The sequence below is a fragment of the Moschus berezovskii genome, chromosome 25 (assembly GCF_049115385.1).
Source record: "Moschus berezovskii isolate FMDL1 chromosome 25, NW_MosBer_1.0, whole genome shotgun sequence".
Classification (NCBI taxonomy): Eukaryota; Metazoa; Chordata; class Mammalia; order Artiodactyla; family Moschidae; genus Moschus; species Moschus berezovskii.
Window position 1 is genome coordinate 21,817,073 of NC_142484.1, and position 19,737 is coordinate 21,836,809.

Here is a 19,737-nt window from a genome sequence, read left to right on the forward strand (position 1 = left end):
TAACATATAGAGAAAATAAGTAGTAGCCTTTGATTTAACCACATCAGATCTTAAGTTAATAAATTCCTTTCTTGTAGCTCACTACACCCTTGCCTTATAGGAATGTAACTTTGTCATGTGTCTTTGGAGAATAGCACCTGACTTTAGGAAAATCACCTTAAAAGAATATAAGCCTTTTTCTAGCTAACTAACCTTTGTTAGGAGAGAAGGCCATAAACTGTTAGCAGGCCCCCTGGCCAGAAGATGATGTAAACCACCTAAAACTTTTGTATATCACGAGACATACAAAAATAAGCCCTGATCCTGATAAGGGTCAAGACTGCTGACCCCGCGTGATTTTGGCGTGACTCTATACCTCCCTTTCTCTATTTTTTATGTGCATAACTTAGGGTATAAAAGCAGCACTGGAAAATAAAGTTTTGGGCCTTGCTCACTGAAGCTTGGTCTCCCCATGTCGTTCTTTCTCTTTTTCCATCCTTTTCTCTATTCTCCTTTTTCTGGTTGAGATCCTTGGAGCGCTGGGCCCTCTGCGTTTACTCATCTGCCAGGGCTTCTAAGACCCACTCGAGGGGGTGCCCTGGTGGGGTGCCTCCAGTGATTAGAGAGGGCACCTGCGGCCTACGTAAACAGAGCAAACCCTGTGCTGGGGTTTTATTGGTTTCCTGCGTAAACCAAGGAATCATCAGCCCCTGTCTCTCTCTCTCTTTCTCTCTCTCTCGCTGACGCCGACGCCATTCATCCCGAGGATAACCTGGGCCATATCGAGGCTGGTCCCTGATAAAGACCCAACTTAAAATACACAATAACTTGGAAAGAAAATATGTAAGTTAAAATTAGAGTGGAAATCTAAAATAATTTTGTTCTTTTGTTCCATGCCCATCCCAACCTCCTCCCTGCTTGAGACCACCACAAGACAGATCTTATTTTTGATGGTTATAACAATGGCTAGAAATCTTAGGAAAACACTATTTATTCTTATTTACTAGAAACTACGTACACTTGCAAAGAGCCAGACATTACTGCAGCAACTTAGCACTCACAGATTTCTTTAAAATTTTTTACAAAAAATGTATATTGCCTCTATAACTCTGTTGTGTATTAAAAATGCAAATACCTAAGGGGATTTACATATTTAGTCATCATTCACTGTTACAACTTTAAAAAGTTTGGTCAGGAGTTTTCAGTTTAGCAAGAAAAATTACAAAAGGAGAGTTCTGAGATACCTATAAGCTGATACCAAAGGGTGAAAATGTAGGTAAGAATTTGTTTCTTGAGTAGGTAGGAGACTAAGGACAGTTAAAAGACACTTGGTACTGGGAATAGGGGCACCTAAAGAGTAACTGAAAATGAGTTATTCAGACCTTTTAGCTTAAAATGGCTCTTTATTTGAAAATAATAATTGCTAAAAACAAGCTAAAAGAAAACACAAAGTCTATTTGTGCTATTTCTTTTCAAAAGTACTGTTTTCTACACAGATCTGGGAAGTATCCCACCCTTCAGAACTTTTTTAAAAGATTCATTGACATCCTTGTTCCTAAGGCTGTAGATAAGGGGGTTAAGCATGGGAATCACTGTGGTATAAAACACAGAGGCCACCTTCTCCTGCACTGTGTCACTGGTAGATGGTTTGAAATACATGAAGATGATGGAGCCATAGAAAACCCCAACAGCTGCAAGGTGGGAGCTGCAGGTACTGAAAGCCTTAGATCTGCCTTCAGCTGAGTGGATGCACAAGATGCTGGGAAGGATGAAAGCATAAGAGGTGAAGATGGCTACAGCACATGCAAAGACATTGAATCCAACCAAAATCATCACAGAAAGCTCCTTGGTGTAGTCTCTTGAACAAGATATATTCAGAAGAGGAAGGATGTCACAGAAGTAATGGTGGATGACATTAGTGCCACAGAAGGAGCGACTAGATATGAAGCTGGTGTGAATCAAGGCTCCAACAGCCCCCACTATATACACACCGGTAACCAGTAGGAAACAGACTCTGTGGGACATGGTAACAGTGTAGAGCAAGGGGTTACAGATGGCTTCATAACGATCATATGCCATGGCTGTCAGCATATAGGAGTCATTAATACCGAAGAAACAGAAGAAAAAGAGCTGGACCATGCACTCAGGAAAGGAAGTGAAGTTCTTCTCTGACATGAAGTTCACCAGCATCTTTGGAATTATGACCGAGGAGTAGCAGAGATCTATGAAGGACAAATTACCAAGAAAATAATACATGGGCATGTGAAGTTGAGAACTGATCCTGATTAAAATGACCAAGCCCAAGTTGCTCACCATGGAGACCATGTAGATCAATAGAAACAGGAAGAAAAGAGGGAGCTGGAGTCCTGGCTGGTTTGTTAACCCCTCAAGGATGAACTCAGTTACGAAAGAATGGTTTCCTGTATCCATTCTTCTTCCAGTGTGGTTTGGGGAAGACAGTCTCATTGGCCACATATTGTCATCTGACAGGATTTAGCAATCCAAGATCTGATGAATGGTATGGTTTCAAACTGACCCAGAATTTCAGGAAACAAGAGACTAAAATCTACTCTTGATCGAAGACTTTATCAAGATGTTGATGCTTTATTTGGCTTCAGTTTTTACTACTCTCAAGTGACATTCAGGGATGAAAACCATTTTGTCTTTACAAATGGAATTTTAGATTCCCCTATTAATGGATGGATGGATGGCATCACCGATGCCATGGACATGAACTTGGGAAAACTTTGGGAGATGGTGAGGGACAGGAAGGCCTGGCATGATGCAGTTCATGGGGTGGCAAAGAGACAGTCACATCTGGGTTACTGAACAACAACAATTAATGGAAAATCACCTTTCTGTAATTCAGACACCTTTGGAGAAACAGTACAGTGTTGCCACCTTGTTTTGTTGATGTTCAATCTGCAACAATCTATGCTCTCTTCCAATGTCTCAAGGGCAAGTATAACTGGTCTCTTGCTGGTATCTCTTGCATTTCTCCTCTTGGCTTTGGCATCTTTAACATCTTTAATTTGGTCTTCTCTGATTCCAATTGCAAAGTGATTATTTCCTCCAAGATATCTTGACTTTTTCTTGTTTTTGCTTGACTGAGAGATTGAGAGAGAGGTTAAGTAAACATTTGCGTTAAATCACACAATTTGAAAGCAATAATATGTTCACTGCTTATTTCACTAAATAAACCTTTAAGATTCTGGGGGGCAGGTGTGGAGATCCACTGCCATGTGGCCACCAGAGACAAGTCTCATAAATTCCTTCATTTATTAAACCTGCCAGCTACCAATCTGCAATGACCCGCCGCTTTTTTCAGTCTTTCTTTGCCCTCTATGAATAGGAGCCAAAGAGGGGCAGCAATGTCAGTATCGGGATAACAGCTTAGAGGGATGGGTTAGGGTGGGATGGAGTAGGAGGTGGGAGGGAGGGAGGGGACATATGTATATTTATGGCTGATTCATGTTGATGTATGGCAGAAACTAATACAAAATTGTAAAGCAATAATCCTTCAGTTAAAAATAAATAAAAAATTTAAAGACAAATTATCCTGAGTGAAAAGAATTAAAAGCATCAAAAAATACAAACTTCCAGTTATAAGATAAAAGCCCCGAGGATATGATATACAGCATGGTGGACTACAGTTCACAATACTATATTGTATGTTTGAAAATTGCTAATAGACTGGATCTTAAAGTTCTCATTACAAGAAAAAATTATAACTAGGTGAAATGGAACTAAACTTAATGTGATAATTTTGTAGTATAGACACATATTGAATCATCATATTGTACACCTAAAACTTATACAGTGTTATCTGTCAAGTATGTATAGATAAATCCGGAAACCAAACATTGTTCTGTGCAGAGAAAACACCCAGAGTAAAGACTTTGACAGAGAGCATGCTTGGGGTGTTGGAGAAACACTAGAAGGCCAGTGAGGCTGGACTAGACAGAGCCTGAAAGACAAGTGGAGACTGTAAATGGAGCTGTGTGTGGCTGCAGGTATTGGTAAAACCTGTGAATCTCATCTCATCTATGATGGGGCAATGCTGAAGAGTTTGCAGAAGGCAGAGTGTTCTGGGCTCTGATGCATTTTTAAAAGGATCCTTCAGGCTCTGGTTGCTCTGTCAAGAATGTTCATTGAAGAGTGAACAAGGTGATTCAGGGAAATCAGATAGACAAAATGTGCTCCTGTTGAGAGATGATAGCTTGGGCCAAACTAGTAGTGATGGGGATATCGAGAAGTAGTCAGAAAAATTGCGGCTTGATTACAAGTTGGATATGGGCATCTGAGAAAGTGTGGCGGAGATAGGATGGAGGATATGGGCCTGAGGTTGGATCAACGGTCATGGTAGAGAGCAGGTTTAACAGGCAGTGTTCTGTTTTCAATATTTTAATTTGGATGCCTTATTATATGACCAAATGGATATATTGAGTAGGAAAATGAAGGTATGAGTTTGGAGTTCAGAGGCGAGATCTCCCTTGGACATTATTTTCTGAATCATCAGTGCATGTGTGACATTAAAAACCAAGGGACTGGATGAGATCAATCAGGTATGGTGCATACAAACACCTTAAAGCGGCTCCTGGTGTGCGAAAAGTTATCAGTAAAGTTTGGTTTGATCATTTTTATTGCTATATCTGATATTTTGAACTAGACATTAAAATTTTTTAGTGCCGTTTCTCCATTCTTTTTCGATTCCTTATCACCTCTTCTTGACAACTCCCTACAGCAATTCACCCAGAGCAGTATTCCAAAACAGCCACAGTGTTGCTCTGTAGACATCCAACACAGACCCTAGGACCTAGCAGAGATCTGCACTTAACTGTTCACTTTTCTCTCTTCCTTCAAATTCTACCAACATGGCGACTTTGGCAAGCTTTCTACCCATAATTTTTTTCAGTCTTCAAATAAAACAATACTCTCAGACAGTAGCCTATACACGAAAGTTACCTAGGATTGCTTTCTTTTTAAAAAATTTTCTTTGGTTGCATTTACATTCTTTGCATTGCTCTCTTTTCTTAGAAAAATCTGAATAAGGAGTACCAAGACTGGGATAAGATTTAATTCAGTGCTGGTAGAAACTGGACACACTTCAGATAAATACTAAAGACACATATACCTGTATGGATAGTGACATTAACAAAAAATAGTTCAAAATTCATTTGCTTGACAAAGTATTAGATACAAAGGTCCTTTAACATCTTCTAATACAACAGGCTTCCCTGGTGGCTCAGAGGCTATAGCGTCTGCCTCCAATGCGGGAGACCCAGGTTCTATCCCTGGGTCGGGAAGATCCCCTGGAGAAGGAGATGGTAACCCACTCCAGTATTCTTGCCTGGAGAATCCCATGGACGGAGAAGCCTGGTAGGCTACAGTCCACGGGGTTGCAAAGAGTCCGACACGACTGAACGGAACGGAATACATTAGGTTTTGAAGATTGGGATGTTTAAGCCTTGAAAAAGAGTCCTTTTTTAATTGGAAACATCTAACTTAAGTTCTGGGATATGTTTCTCATTCTAGCATTGCAGCCAGGAGAGAAAAGCAGACAGAACAAATGAATAGAGGTGTCAGAAAGAATGCTAGGATTTCCTGCCTTTCATTCCGAAGGTTACCTTTGTGAATCCACTGTTGGAAAGCATAGAGTGGAGAATGGCATGATTTTTCACCCTTAATGTAGCAGTCTATGAATTAGACTGTCAGAAGCTTGAATTTTTATTCATCGATTGACCCATTGCTAACTCAAAGATGTTGGACAATATCAATTGGTTAATGTTAATGTCCTTCTAGTAAATGGAATTCTTGACCTGACTAAATCTTGTGATATTACATTATTAATGCACATGAAAATTCTCTATAAACTTCAAAGTTGCATATAAATAAGAGATGTTGTTAATATGACAGCACTTGGGAAGTCAAGAGTTTGAATCAGAAGAACAGGTATAGAACTAGTGAGAGGATAAATGGTCTCTACGCATTACACACTTTATGCCTACCTGTCAAGAAGCAGACATCACCTGCCTGTTCAGTCTTACCCATTAGCATGGGTAATAAGAAATTTTAACTGCTTTCCAAAATTCAATTTCAACTACAATATCTTATTAAAGAAAGAAAGTACAAGAAAGGTAGATAGAATTTCATGACTTACCTGAATATTACCAATAGGTAAAGTGTTGTTGGTCCCATATGATAAGTTTTAACTTTGGTCTCACAAAGTTCATGCATGTGCACACTCACACACATACACACACACACAAGATAATTTTACAACCAAACATTAATGGCTCCAAATCTTTCTGATTCTGGAAAAGCCGTGGAGTTGATGTTACATAAGGATTCAAGAAATGTTATCGACGAGTAACAGCTTAAAACCAATTAAGCAGAGCAAGAAAAGTAATTCTAATGACTCTCAGTCCTCTGTTATTGAAGAAAAATTTTATTTGCATCTACGTGAACCTTAAGGAGATGATGTAAGCATAAATTCCCCTTAGGGCATTGTCATCCCAGTAGTTGAACTCTATAGGGAAGAAGCAATTATAAAGTACCCGTTTGTTGGCAGTGTAGCGGCATTCCTATTCCTGGAGTGCTTAAAACAAACATCAGACTTTTTTTCCCTGAGCGGTAAGAAAATTAATAATGATTCCACAGCAAGTATAATGTGGTTGGATGGCATTGCTAACTCAATGGACATGAGTTTGAGCAAGCTCTGGGAGATGGTGAAGGATAGGGAAGCCTGGAGTGCTGTAGTTGATGGAGTCGCAGTGTCGGACACAATGGAGTGACTGAACAACAACAGATAGAAAATATCAAACTTTGGAAACCATGTTAAAATTACATTGCTTTATTAAAACCACACAATATCAAATTTTTCCTTCGCATTTAAAACTTTCTATAATCCAGTCAAACCCATTCCATTATCTCTGAACATAAAAAAATCTTATTGTTCTTAACTCTTCTGATGTTTTCAAGGATTATAACTGAAGAAAAAGAATAGGTGAATTTTTTTTCTATAATTTAAAAAGGTGTCACCTGGTCTCCAAGGCCTTTCCTTATATGTCACATGTGTGTGGAAAGCATATATACATACACTTTCCCCAGGTCAGTCCTGATTTCAAATGTGTGTCTTTTAGCCAATAGAAGCTTACATAAATTGTCTGTTCATTTCGTTTTCAAAATGTTAGCAGCTTTATCAAGGTATAATTGACATACAATAAATTTCACATTTAAAGTGTATAGTTAGGTAAACTTGACATGTTAACCCATGAAATCATCACCAAAATTAAGAGAATGAGCATATTCACCCCACCCTTCGTAATCTCTCCCCCTCAACCTTCATCCATTCATTCCCAGGTAACCATGGATCCACTGTCTGCTACTGTAGATTAGTTTGCCTTTTTAAGAACTTTAAACCTATAGAACTATCTAGTATATACTCTTACCTTGACTTATTTTATTCAGCATAATTATTTTGAGATTCACTCATGGTTTCTTTGTGTGTATCCATAGTTTATTTTCTTATCTTTCTTTTCATTTTTTACTTGTTTTGAATCATATGTCCAGCTTTTCTAGCACCAGCAGATGGCCTTGTCTTGTAAATTTATTGAGATCAATTGGCCAACTATGTGTAAGTTTATTTTTGAATTTTTTGTTCTTCTTCATTAATCTATTTATCTATCTTGATGTCTGTATCACACTGTCTTGTTACTTGTAACTTCATAATACATTTTGAAGTTTATAACATAAATCCTCTAGCATCATTCTTTACCAAATTTTTTTTCTAGGATTTTTGCATTTTCTATGAATTTTATAAATAGCTTATTATTCTTTACAAAATGCCTGCTGGGGTTTTGAATGGGATTATATTGAATATGTAAATAAACTTGAGAAAAACTGACATCTTAATAATGCATCACATGCTACAGGAACACAGTATTCAGGTCTCCCTTAATTTCTCTCAACAAAGTTTGGCTTATAAAGATCTTTTTTTTTAATTTATTTATTTAATTGGAGGCTAATTACTTTACAATATTGTATTGGTTTAGCCATACATTGGCATGAATCTGCCACGGGTGTACATGTTTTCCCCATCCTGAACCCCCCTCCCACCTCCCTCCCCATCCGATTCCTCTGGTTCATCCCAGTACACCAGCCCTGAGCATCCTGTATCATGCCTCGAAATGGACTGGCGATTCATTTCACATATAATAATATACATGTTTCAATGCCATTCTCCCAACTCATCCCACCCTCACCCTCTCCCACAGAGTCCAAAAGACTGTTCTATACATCTGTGTCTCTTTTGCTGTCTCTCATACAGGGTTATCATTGTCATCTTTCTAAATTCCATATATTTGCATTGGTACACATATTGGTATTTTTCTTTCTGGATTACTTCACTCTGTATAATAGGCTCCAGTTTCATCCACCTCATTAGAACTGATTCAAATGTATTCTTTTTAATGGCTGAGTAATACTCCATTGTGTATATGTATCACAGCTTTCTTATCCATTCATCCGCTGATGGACATCTAGGTTGCTTCCATGTCCTGGCTATTATAAACAGTGCTGCGATGAACATTGGAGTACATGTGTCTGTCTCTTTCAATTCTGCTTTCCTCGGTGAGTATGCCCAGGAGTTGGATTGCTGGGTCGTATGGCAGCTCTATTTCCAGTTTTTTAAGGAATCTCAACATGTTCTCCATAGTGGCTGTACTAGTTTGCATTCCCACCAACAGTGTAAGAGGGTTCCCTTTTCTCCACACCCTCTCCAGCATTTATTGCTGGTAGACTTTTGGATTTCAGCCATTCTGACTGGTGTGAAGTGGTACTCATTGTGATTTTGATTTGCATTTCTCTGATTATGAGTGATTTTGAGCATCTTTTCATGTGTTTGTTAGCCATCTGTGTGTCTTCTTTAGAGAAATGTCTGTCTAGTTCTTTGGCCCATTTTTTGATTGGGCCGTTTATTTTTCTGGAATTGAGCTGAAGGAGTTGCTTGTATATTTTTGAGATTAATTTTTTTTCCGTTCTTCATTTGCTATTATTTTCTCCCATTCTGAAGGCTGTCTTTTCACCTTGCTTAGAATTTCCTTTGCTGTGCAGAAGCTTTTAATTTTAATTAGGTCCCGTTTGTTTATTTTTGCTTTTATTTCCAATATTCTGGGAGGAGGGTCATGGAGGATCCTACTGTGATTTATGTCGGAGAGTGTTTTGCCTATGTTCTCCTCTAGGAGCTTTATATTTTCTGGTCTTACATTTAGATTTTTAATCCATTTGAGTTTATTTTTGTGTATGGTGTTAAGGAGTGTTCTAGTTTCATTCTTTTACAAGTGGTTGACCAGTTTTCCCAGCACCACTTGTTAAAGAGATTGTATTTTCTCCATTGAATATTCTTGCCTCCTTGGTCAAAGATAAGGTGTCCATAGGTGTGTGGATTTATCTCTGGGCTTTCTATTGTGTTCCATTGATCTATATTTCTGTCTTTATGCCAGTACCATACTGTCTTGATGACTGTGGCTTTGCAGTAGAGCCTGAAGTCCGGCAGGTTGATTCCCCCAGTTCCATTCTTCTTTCTCAAGATTGCTTTGGCTATTCGAGGTTTTTTGTATTTCCATACAAATTGTGAGATTATTTGTTCTAGTTCTGTGAAAAATACCATTGGTAGCTTGATAGGGATTGCATTGAACCTATAAATTACTTTGGGTAGTATACTCATTTTCACAATATTTATTCTTCCAATCCACGAACATGGTATATTTCTCCATCTATTAGTATCCTTTTTGATTTCTTTCACGAGTGTTTTATAGTTTTCTATATATAGGTCTTTTGTTTCTTTAGGTAGATATATTCCTAAGTATTTTATTCTTTTCGTTGCAATGGAGAATGGAATTGTTTCCTTAATTTCCCTTTCTATTTTCTCATTGTTAGTGTCTAGAAATGCAAGGGATTTCTGTGTGTTGATTTTATATCCTTCAGCTTTACTGTATTCATTGATTAGCTCTAGTAGTTTTCTGGTAGAGTCTTTGGGGTTTTCTGTGTAGAGGATCGTGAAAGTTTTACATCTTCTTTTCCAATTTGGGTTCCTTTTTTGTCCTTTATCTGCTCTGATTGCTGTGGCCAAAACTCCCAGAACTATGTTGAACAGTAGTGGTGAGAGTGGGCACCCTTGTCTTGTTTCTGACTTTAGGGAAAAAGCTTTCAATTTTTCACAATTGAGGATAATGTTTGCTGTGAGTTTGTCATATATAGCTTTTATTAAGTTGAGGAATGTTCCTTCTATTCCCGCCTTCTGGAAGGTTTTGATCATAAATGGATGTTGAATTTTGTCAACGGCTTTCTCTGCATCTATTGAGATAATCATATGGTTTTTATTTTTCATTTTGTTAATATGGTGTATTACATTGATTGATTTGCAGATATTGAAGAATCCTAGCATCCCTGGGATAAAGTCCACTTGGTCACGATGTATTATCTTTTTAATGTGTTGTTGGATTCTGATTGCTAGAATTTTGTTAAGGATTTTTGCATCTATGTTCATCAGTGATATTGGTCTTTTTTTGTGGCATCTTTGTCAGGTTTTGGTATTAGGGTGATGGTGGCCTCATAGAATGAGTTTGGAAGTTTACCTTCCTCTGCAATTTTCTGGAAGAGTTTGAGTAGGATAGGTGTTAGCTCTTCTCTAAATGTTTGGTAGAATTCAGCTGTGAAGCTGTCTGGACCTCGGATTTTGTTTGCAGGAAGATTTCTGATTACAGTTTCAATTTCCATGCTTGTGATGTTTGTGTTAAGATTTTCTATTTCTTCCTGGTTCAGTTTTGGTAAGTTGTACTTTTCTAAGAATTTGTCCATTTCTTCCAAGTTGTCCATGTTATTGGCATATAATTGCTGATAGTAGTCTCTTATGATCTTCTGTATTTCTGTGTTTCTGTTGTGATCTCTCCCTTTTCATTCCTAATTTTATTGATTTGGTTTTTCTCCCTTTGTTTCTTGATGAGTCTGGCTTGAAGGGTTGTCAATTTTATTTATCCTCTCAAAGAACCAGCCTTTGGCTTTGTTGATTTTTGCTATGATCTCTTTTGTTTCTTTTGCATTTATTTCTGCCCTAATATTTAAGATTTCTTTCTTTCTACTAACCCTGGGGCTCTTCATTTCTTCCTTTTCTAGTTGCTTTAGGTGTAAAGTTAGGTTATTTAGTTGACTTTTTTCTTGTTTCTTTAGGTATGCCTGTATTGCTATGAACCTTCCCCTTAGCACTGTTTTTACAGTGTCGCACAGGTTTTGGGTTGTTGTGTTTTCATTTTCATTCATTTCTATGCATATTTTGATTTCTTCCATGATTTGTTGGTTATTCAGCAATGTGTTGTTCAGACTCCACATGTTGGAATTTTTAATAATTTTTCTCTTGCAATTGACATCCTATCTTACTTCATTGTGGTCAGAAAAGATGCTTGGAATGATGTCAAGTTTTTTGAATTTACTAAGGCTAGTTTATGGCCCAGGATGTGCTCTATCCTGGAGAAGGTTCTGTTTGCGCTTGAGAAAAAGGTGAAACTCATTGTTTTGGGGTGAAATGTCCCATAGATATCAATTAGGTCTAATTGGTCTATTGTATCATATAACATTTGTGTTTCCTTGTTAATTTTCTGTTTAGTTGATCTATCCGTAGGTATAGTTGTTACAATATGCTATTAATTGGAAAGTAAGTGGTAATTACACACCTCAAAATACAAACACCAATTACAATGTTTAAAATATTCATCTCTTTCGTCTTTCATTAAGTAAGAGGCTATAAAAAGTCATCAAATTAGGGGATGTAGAATCATATATGCAGTCTTTTATTCTGTTAGTATATAGATTATTTTATGATTACATGTCTCAAAGTAAATTTTAAAAAGAGTTTCACTTGATTAAAAATAAGAAAAGAAGAAACAGAAAATCTGAAATGTCTACCTAACAGCTAAATAAAGATGAACTTGAGGGAAAAAAATAAAAGATGAACTTGAAATGAACTTTACAAATAAGCATGAAGGCTAAACTATTCAAGTTCTGGAGAAAAGACTAAAGAAAATCTAATATATTGGAGTAGCTTGATAATTCTTAGAACACAGATTAACCATATAACATTGACAAACTCTGTTTTGTCCAACTTAAAAACTGTTCTTTATTTTTTTTTTTATTGTTCTTTTATTGGAGGCTAATTACTTTACAATATTATATTGGTTTGTTTTGCCATACGTTGACATGAATCCACCCCCGGTGTACATGTGTTCCCCTTCTTGAACCCCCCTCCCACCTCCCTTCTCCCCTTATCCTCCCTCTGGGTCATTCCCGTGCACCAGCCCTGAGCATCCTGTATCATGCGTCAAACCTGGACTGGTGATTCGCTTCACATATGATAATATACATGTTCTTTAAAAGACATCATTAGAAAATTAAAACAAGCCACTATGGACTGTTATTGAAAATGTATGTACAATACAGACAAGGCAATAACATGAAGATTATCTAGCCAATGAAAAATAGGAAAACTGTCTGAACAGATATGTCATAGAAGATGATAAAGGAATAGTTAATAAGTTCATAAAAAAATAATAAAATCAGTACTCATTAGGAAATGAAAACTAAAGGTAAACCACATTGACAAACCACCACATACTTATACTGAATTAGCATTAGATACACAAGTAAATAATAGACAAACAAAAACCTACAATTGCAAAACTTTGAGGCACTATGAAACATCTAGAGAGGATATAGAGTTACCACTTTGGAAAACTGCATAGCAATTTTAGAAAGTCAGATATACATTTATGTTATAACTTATCACCTCTGCTCCTTGGTAATTTACCCAAGAGACATGTACACACATGTATACACTAAAACTTGTACAAAAATGAGCATAGAAGATTTGGTACTAACAATCCACTGGAAACAACCCAAATATTTAACTAATGAATAGGTAAATGAATTGTGATTTGTACTTGTATGCACAGGGTGGAACACCATTTATTAAAAAAAGTAGTAAATCACAAATGCATGCAGAAACATGGACTAATCTTAAAAATGGCATGTTGTCTAAAATGAGCCAAACATAAAAGAGTACCTACTGTATAATTTCATTTATATGAGAGTCTGGAAATCTAGAAAAGTAGAACTAATAATCTATAGAGTAGAAATGAGGTCATTTCCAGACTGCAGTTGGGCATGGGAGAATATCTGGGAAAGACCATGAGAGAGCTGTTTAGAATGATAAAAATATTTCATATCGTTACTGAGGTGTTTGTTTCACCAGTGCACAGCATATGCAATTTTCAAAACTTTTGGTAGGAGGACTTTATTTTTAGAATGAGTATATACATTCTAGATGTAATCTTGACAAAACTGTATCTTCATATAGTCTTGATAAAATCTCAATATAGTAAAAATAGAATGAAATGAATCAATAATGTTAAATTTTGGACTCTGTGGGAGAGGGTGAGAGTGGGATGATCTAGGAGAATGGCATAGAAACATGTATATTATCATATGTGAAACAAATCACCAGTCCAGTTTCGATGCATGATACAGGATGCTCGGGGCTGGTGCACTGGGATGAACCAGAGGGATGGGATGGAGAGGGAGGTGGGAGGGGGGTTCAAGATGGGGAACACATGTACACCCGGGGCAGATTCATGTCAATGTATGGCAAAACCAATACAATAATGTAAAGTAATTAGCCTCCAATTAAAATAAATTTTAAAAAATAAAAAATAATAAGCGAAAAGTCTAAGAAAAAATCAACAAGGGTAAGGAAGATCTGATCAAGATTCATAAATTTGAATATATGTATATTTTCATACCTTGCAGGAACATTACATGAAACACATTCTTTTTAAAGGCAGATTTGGGGCTTCCCAGGTGTCACATGAAAAGAGGGCAACAGAAGAGTAGATGGCTGGATGGTATGAGTTTGAGCAAACTTTGGGAGATAGTAAAGGACAGGGAAGCCTGGAATACTGCAGATAATTGGGTCACAAAGAGTCTTCTGATGACTTAGCAACTGAGCAACAACAATGCTGCTGCTGCTGCTAAGTCACTTCAGTCGTGTCCGACTCTGTGTGACCCCATAGATGGAAGCCCACCAGGCTCCCCCGACCCTGGGATTCTCCAGGCAGGAACACTGGAGTGGGTTGCCATTTCCTTCTCCAATGTGTGAAAGTGAAAAGTGAAAGTGAAGTTGCTCAGTTGTGTCTGACCTTTAGCGACCCCACGGACTGCAGCCTACCAGGCTCCTCCATCCATGGGATTTTCTAGGCAATAGTACTGGAGTGGCTTGCCATTGCCTTCTCCGGAGCAACAACAATAAGGTGGCACTAATGGTAAAGTATCTGCCTGCCAATGCAGGAGACATAAGAGACACGGGTTTGATCCCTGTGTCTGGAATATTCCTGAAGGAGGACATCACAACCCATTCCAGTATTCTTGCGTGTAGAATTCCACGAACAGAGAAGCCTGGCAGGCTACAGTTGAAAGGGTGTCAGAGTCCAACATGACAGAAGCAAGTGAGCATGCACACATGAAGAATCTATAGAATTATTTGTATGGTGGTTCATAATGCAAGCTATAATACCTTTTCAAATGCTTTCACTGGTCTTTAATTTAAGAAACTAACATCACAATTCTAAAAAGTTTTCTCATAAAATATTTTAAAAAGAGGCATGTATCTTTTCCAGTAAGTCAGATCTTCACAACATGAGACCAAAGTATTGGAGCTTCAGCTTCAGCACCAGTCCTTCCAATGAATATTCAAGACTGATTTCCTTTAGGATTGACTGGTTTGATCTCCTTGCTGTCCAAGAGACTCTCAAAAGTCTTCTCCAGCACCACAATTCAAAAGCACCAATTCTTCAGTGCTCAGCCTTCTTGATGGTCCAGCTCTCACATTGAAACATGACTAATGGAAAAATTGTAGTTTGGCTATATGGATCTTTGTCAGCAAAGTGATGTCTCTGCTTTTTAATATGTTGTCTAAGTTGGTCATAGTTTTTCTCCCAAGGAGCAAGTGTCTCTTAATTTTATGGCTACAGTCACTGTCCACAGGGATTTTGGAGCCCAAGAAAATAAAATCTGTCACTGTTTCCACTCGTTCCCCATCTAATTGCCATGAAGTAATGGCACCAGAGGCCAAGATCTTAGTTTTTTGAATGTTGAATTTAGAAAGCATTTTACCACTCAATGAGATTTAAACTAGAATATGAAAATTACAAAATCACAATTATAGACCTTGTGAAATTTTAAACTTCATACTAAGGCAGTCTAATATTTAATGTAATGAAACATAATATGAAAATAAAACAGGAGTAAACTCAGAGAGACATAGTTTGGCCACCTAGGGCAAAGAGCCAACTCATTGGAAAAGACCCTGATGCTGGGAAGGATTGAAGTAAGGAGGAGAAGTGGATGACAGAGGATGAGATGGTCAACAGTTTGATGGCATCGCTGACTCAATGGATATGAGTTTGAGCAAACTCCAGGAGATGGTGAAGGACAGGTAAGCTTGGTGTGCTGCGGTCCTTGGGATCACAAAGAGTTGGACACGACTGAGTGACTGAACAACAGCAGAGAGATATACAAATTTGAATGGGTCTCCTAATGGATTCACAACTGGGGAACATTAGCCACAACATCTTAGAATTTTTATTAATTTCAAACAATCTCCTCTATTACTTATTCAGTTCAGTTCAGTTCAGTCGCTCAGTCGGGTCCGACTCTTTGCGATCCCATGAATCACAACACGCCAGGCCTCCCTGTCCATCACCAACTCCCGGAGTTCACTCACATTCATGTCCATCGAGTCGGTGATGCCATCCAGCCATCTCATTCTCTGTCGTCCCCTTCTCCTCCCACCCCCAATCCCTCCCAGCATCAGACTCTTTTCCAGTGAGTCAACTCGTCGCATGAGATGGCCAAAGTATTGCAGTTTTGGCTTTAGCATCAGTCCTTCCAATGAACACCCAGGATCGATCTCCTTTAGAATGGACTGGTTGGATCTCCTTGCAGTCCAACGGACTCTCAAGAGTCTTCTCCAGCACCACAGTTCAAAAGCATCAATTCTTCGGTGATCAGCTTTCTTCACAGTCCAACTCTCACATCCATACATGACCATGGGAAAAACCATAGCCTTGACTAGACGGACCTTGGTTGGCAAAGTAATGTCTCTGCTTTTTAATATGCTATCTATGTTGCTCAGAACCTTCCTTCCAAGGAGTAAGCGTCTTTTAATTTCATGGCTGCAATTAGCATCTGCAGTGATTTTGGAGCCCAAAAAAATAAAGTCTGACACTGTTTCCACTGTTTCGCCATCTATTTCCCATGAAGTGATGGGACCAGAGGCCATGATCTTCATTTTCTGAATGTTGAGCTTTAAGCCAAATTTTTCACTCTCTTCTTTCACTTTCATCAAGAGGCTCTTGTTCTTCTTCACTTTCTGCCATAGGGTAGTGTCATCTGCATATCTGAGGTTATTGACATTTCTCCCAGAAATCTTGATTCCAGCTTGTGCTTCTTCCAGCCCAGAGTTCCTCATGATGTACTCTGCATAGAAGTTAAATAAGCAGAGTGACAATATACAGCCTTGATGTACACCTTTTCCTATTTGGAACCAGTCTGTTGTTCCATGTCCATTTCTAACTGTTGCTTCCTGACCTGCATATAGATCTCTCAAGAGGCAGGTCAGGTGGTCTGGGATTCCCATCTCTTTCAGAATTTTCCACAGTTTATTGTGATCCACACAGTCAAAGGCTTTGGCATAGTCAATGAAGCAGAAATAGATGTTTTTCTGGAGCTCTCTTGCTTTCTCCATGATCCAGAGGATGTTGGCAATTTGATCTCTGGTGCCTCTGCCTTTTGTAAAACCATCTTGAACATCTGGAAATTCATGGTTCACGTATTGCTGAAGCCTGACTTGGAGAATTTTGAGCATGACTTTACTAGCGTGTGAGATGAGTGCAATTGTGTGGTAGTTTAAGCATGTGATCTAGATATCAGTTATTTTAAGATGGCTAAAACAGCTGAGGATTTATTTTTCTAGTAAAGCAAAAATTATTGTGGCACAAGAAAATTATCTAAATGTTCATCACATAGCAGGGAGAGGTAGTGAACTTATTGTATTCTTTCAAGAGATTGTGTAAAATTAACTGTTTTAAACTATGGGAAGAAATATTTGGTTTCACAGTGAAGACAAACACCCCTATCACCAGACACACCCGAGCGGAGAGTCATAAAAGCTGGAGCACAGACTGAATAACCACGTGCATACAGATATTCTTTGGGACACTCTTAATGGGTGGTTGGGTTAAATGTACTTCTAATATCTCCATTCTGATGGATCCTGATTTTGGTAGACAGTAGAGGATTGACGCCTCAGCTCAACCCCATTCTTGCTGTGTGGTCTTGAGATAATATGTCAACTTTCCAACTCTCTGAAAAACAGAAATGCTAAAATCTGCCTTTTGTGTAAATTCAGATAAATGATTTCTAGGAGATGTTTAGCACAGTCCCATACCCTTGGTAAGAACTGAATTCTGTCAATGTTATTTTAGTTTTAATCTATTGAGTTTCCTTCCATTATATCTTTTGTTTCAGTGAGATTTTCATTCCTGCTATGATGGCTGGGATTTTTAAATTTTTTTCCTTTTTCTTGTTCTTCCTTTCTACCTAAATATATACAATGATACAGAAATTTGAAATTTTTATTAAATATTAACTTTTTAAATATCAATATTTTCCAAGGTATCCAAATAAAATTTGAATAAATTTCTGTCATTCAATGATTTATATCAGCCAACAACAAAATAATTTATTTTTACGTCCCACCAGGTATCACATGATTTAATGATTACACAAAACAGCATTTGATAGAATCTCTTTTATGATTTATTATATCTCTTTATCTTCTTTCACACATCCCCAGTGTATCTGATGAAATCTATTCAATAGTTAGGGTCCATAAGTTAAAGGCTTTAATAATGGAAACCCCAGGTAATAAGACCGTTTTCTATGTGCTGAGGAATACCTTTCTCATGATTACATTTAGCACATGTTTAATTCTGTATCAATTATTATGAGTTACTTATCAGCTTTTTTCTGTGCTAAACTGTAAACTCAATACAGTGTTTGGCACAATGCCTTACATACAAGTATCAATAAATATGATTTTTAATAAAATTATTGAAAAGATTGTAGTGATAAGTTAACATAGACTCCAACACAAGTGAGTGAAGCTCTCACACTGCGTGAGTGGAGGTGAGTAAACAAAGAAATACTGGCCATACTTTTATCCAGAGGGGACAGAGAGATGATAAGGGAACCTTTGCTCCTCAGGGAGTATGGATATTAGAGTGAGGACATATAGAGACAGAAAAATATCTGCTCACATCTATTAGTGCACTGCAAGGGAACTAGAACAGAAGATCTAACCTTTTAAAGTCCAGGACTGGGATTAAGATACATCCTTCTTGCTCCCAAAAACATCAGTGCTGTGTATTCTTCTGCTCTATTTCTCCGAAGGGAAAAATTGTTCTGGTGATTTTGGTGGATAATTCTGAGTACTGCCCTTGCAGGACTTGTTGTTGTAGGGTCATAACCTAGAAGACTCTATTGTAATAATTTTGAGTCATTGGTCTTAATCTCTGTTGAAGTCGATGGTCCTCTGCAATGGTTGGTTGATATGAATGGAGATTTATACTCTGAGTATTGATGCTAACAGTCAGATGAGGAACAAGTAATGCTAATGATCTCCAGTCAAGATTATATCCCACAAGTATCAACTCTTGGGAAAAGTTGCAATTAGCAATTCCCTTTTCTCCCATTGACTCTCGAATGTTTACTAGTGTCACATAGCTGTAACTTATTGTTTTTGTTAGATTATATGTTAGAAACAAGGATGTGATAGATCTCCTTAGAGCTCCAGTGGATTTCTGTCAAGCTATATAAGGATTAAAGACTTTAGGAAAATTTTAAGACATGCATTAAAGGAATACCCTAAAGTGATTTCACACAAGGAATAAATGAAAAATCAGAAAAAAATCTTTCTGTGCAATATTTGAATGATTTTTTTCTCATTTACCTATATTAACTGTATTTAGATGTCATGGTGTATTTATAAAACAGTAGTACTTGAAATATTTTAGGTAATTAATTTATTTTTTTATTGGAGGCAAATTATTTTACAATATTATATTGGTTTGTTTTGCCATACATTGATATGAATTTGCCCCGGGTTTACATAAGTTCCCCCTCCTGAACCCCCCTCCCACCTCCCTCCTCCCTTTATCCTCCCTCTGGGTCATCCCCGCATGCCAGCCCCGAGCATCCTATAACATGCATTGACCCTGAACTAGTGATTCGTTTCACATATGACAACATACGTGTTTCAATGCCATTCTCCCAAATCATCCCACCCTCACCCTCTCCCATAGAGTCCCAAAGACTGTTCTATACATCTGTGTCTCTTTTGCTGTCTCATATACAGGGTTATCATTTGCATCTTTCTAAATTCCATATATATGTGTTAGTATACTGTATTGGTGTTTTTCTTTCTGGCTTACTTCACTCTGTATAATAGGCTCCAGTTTCATCCACCTCATTAGAACTGATTCAAATGTATTCTTTTTAATGGCTGAGTAATACTCCATTGTGTATATGTACCAAAGCTTTCTTATCCATTCGTCTGCAGATGGACATCTAGGTTGCTTCCATGTCCTGGCT

The 19,737-nt window shown here is 37.7% G+C and overlaps 1 protein-coding gene across 1 annotated transcript; it reads right to left on the reverse strand.

The window, feature by feature from the left end:
* Nucleotides 1–1,467: 1,467 nt before the first annotated feature.
* On the reverse strand, nt 1,468–2,409 carry LOC129548521 (olfactory receptor 8D1-like). The gene has a single exon (XM_055415037.2). The coding sequence runs from the start codon at nt 2,407–2,409 to the stop codon at nt 1,468–1,470; it is 942 nt and encodes a 313-aa protein (XP_055271012.2).
* Nucleotides 2,410–19,737: the final 17,328 nt, after the last annotated feature.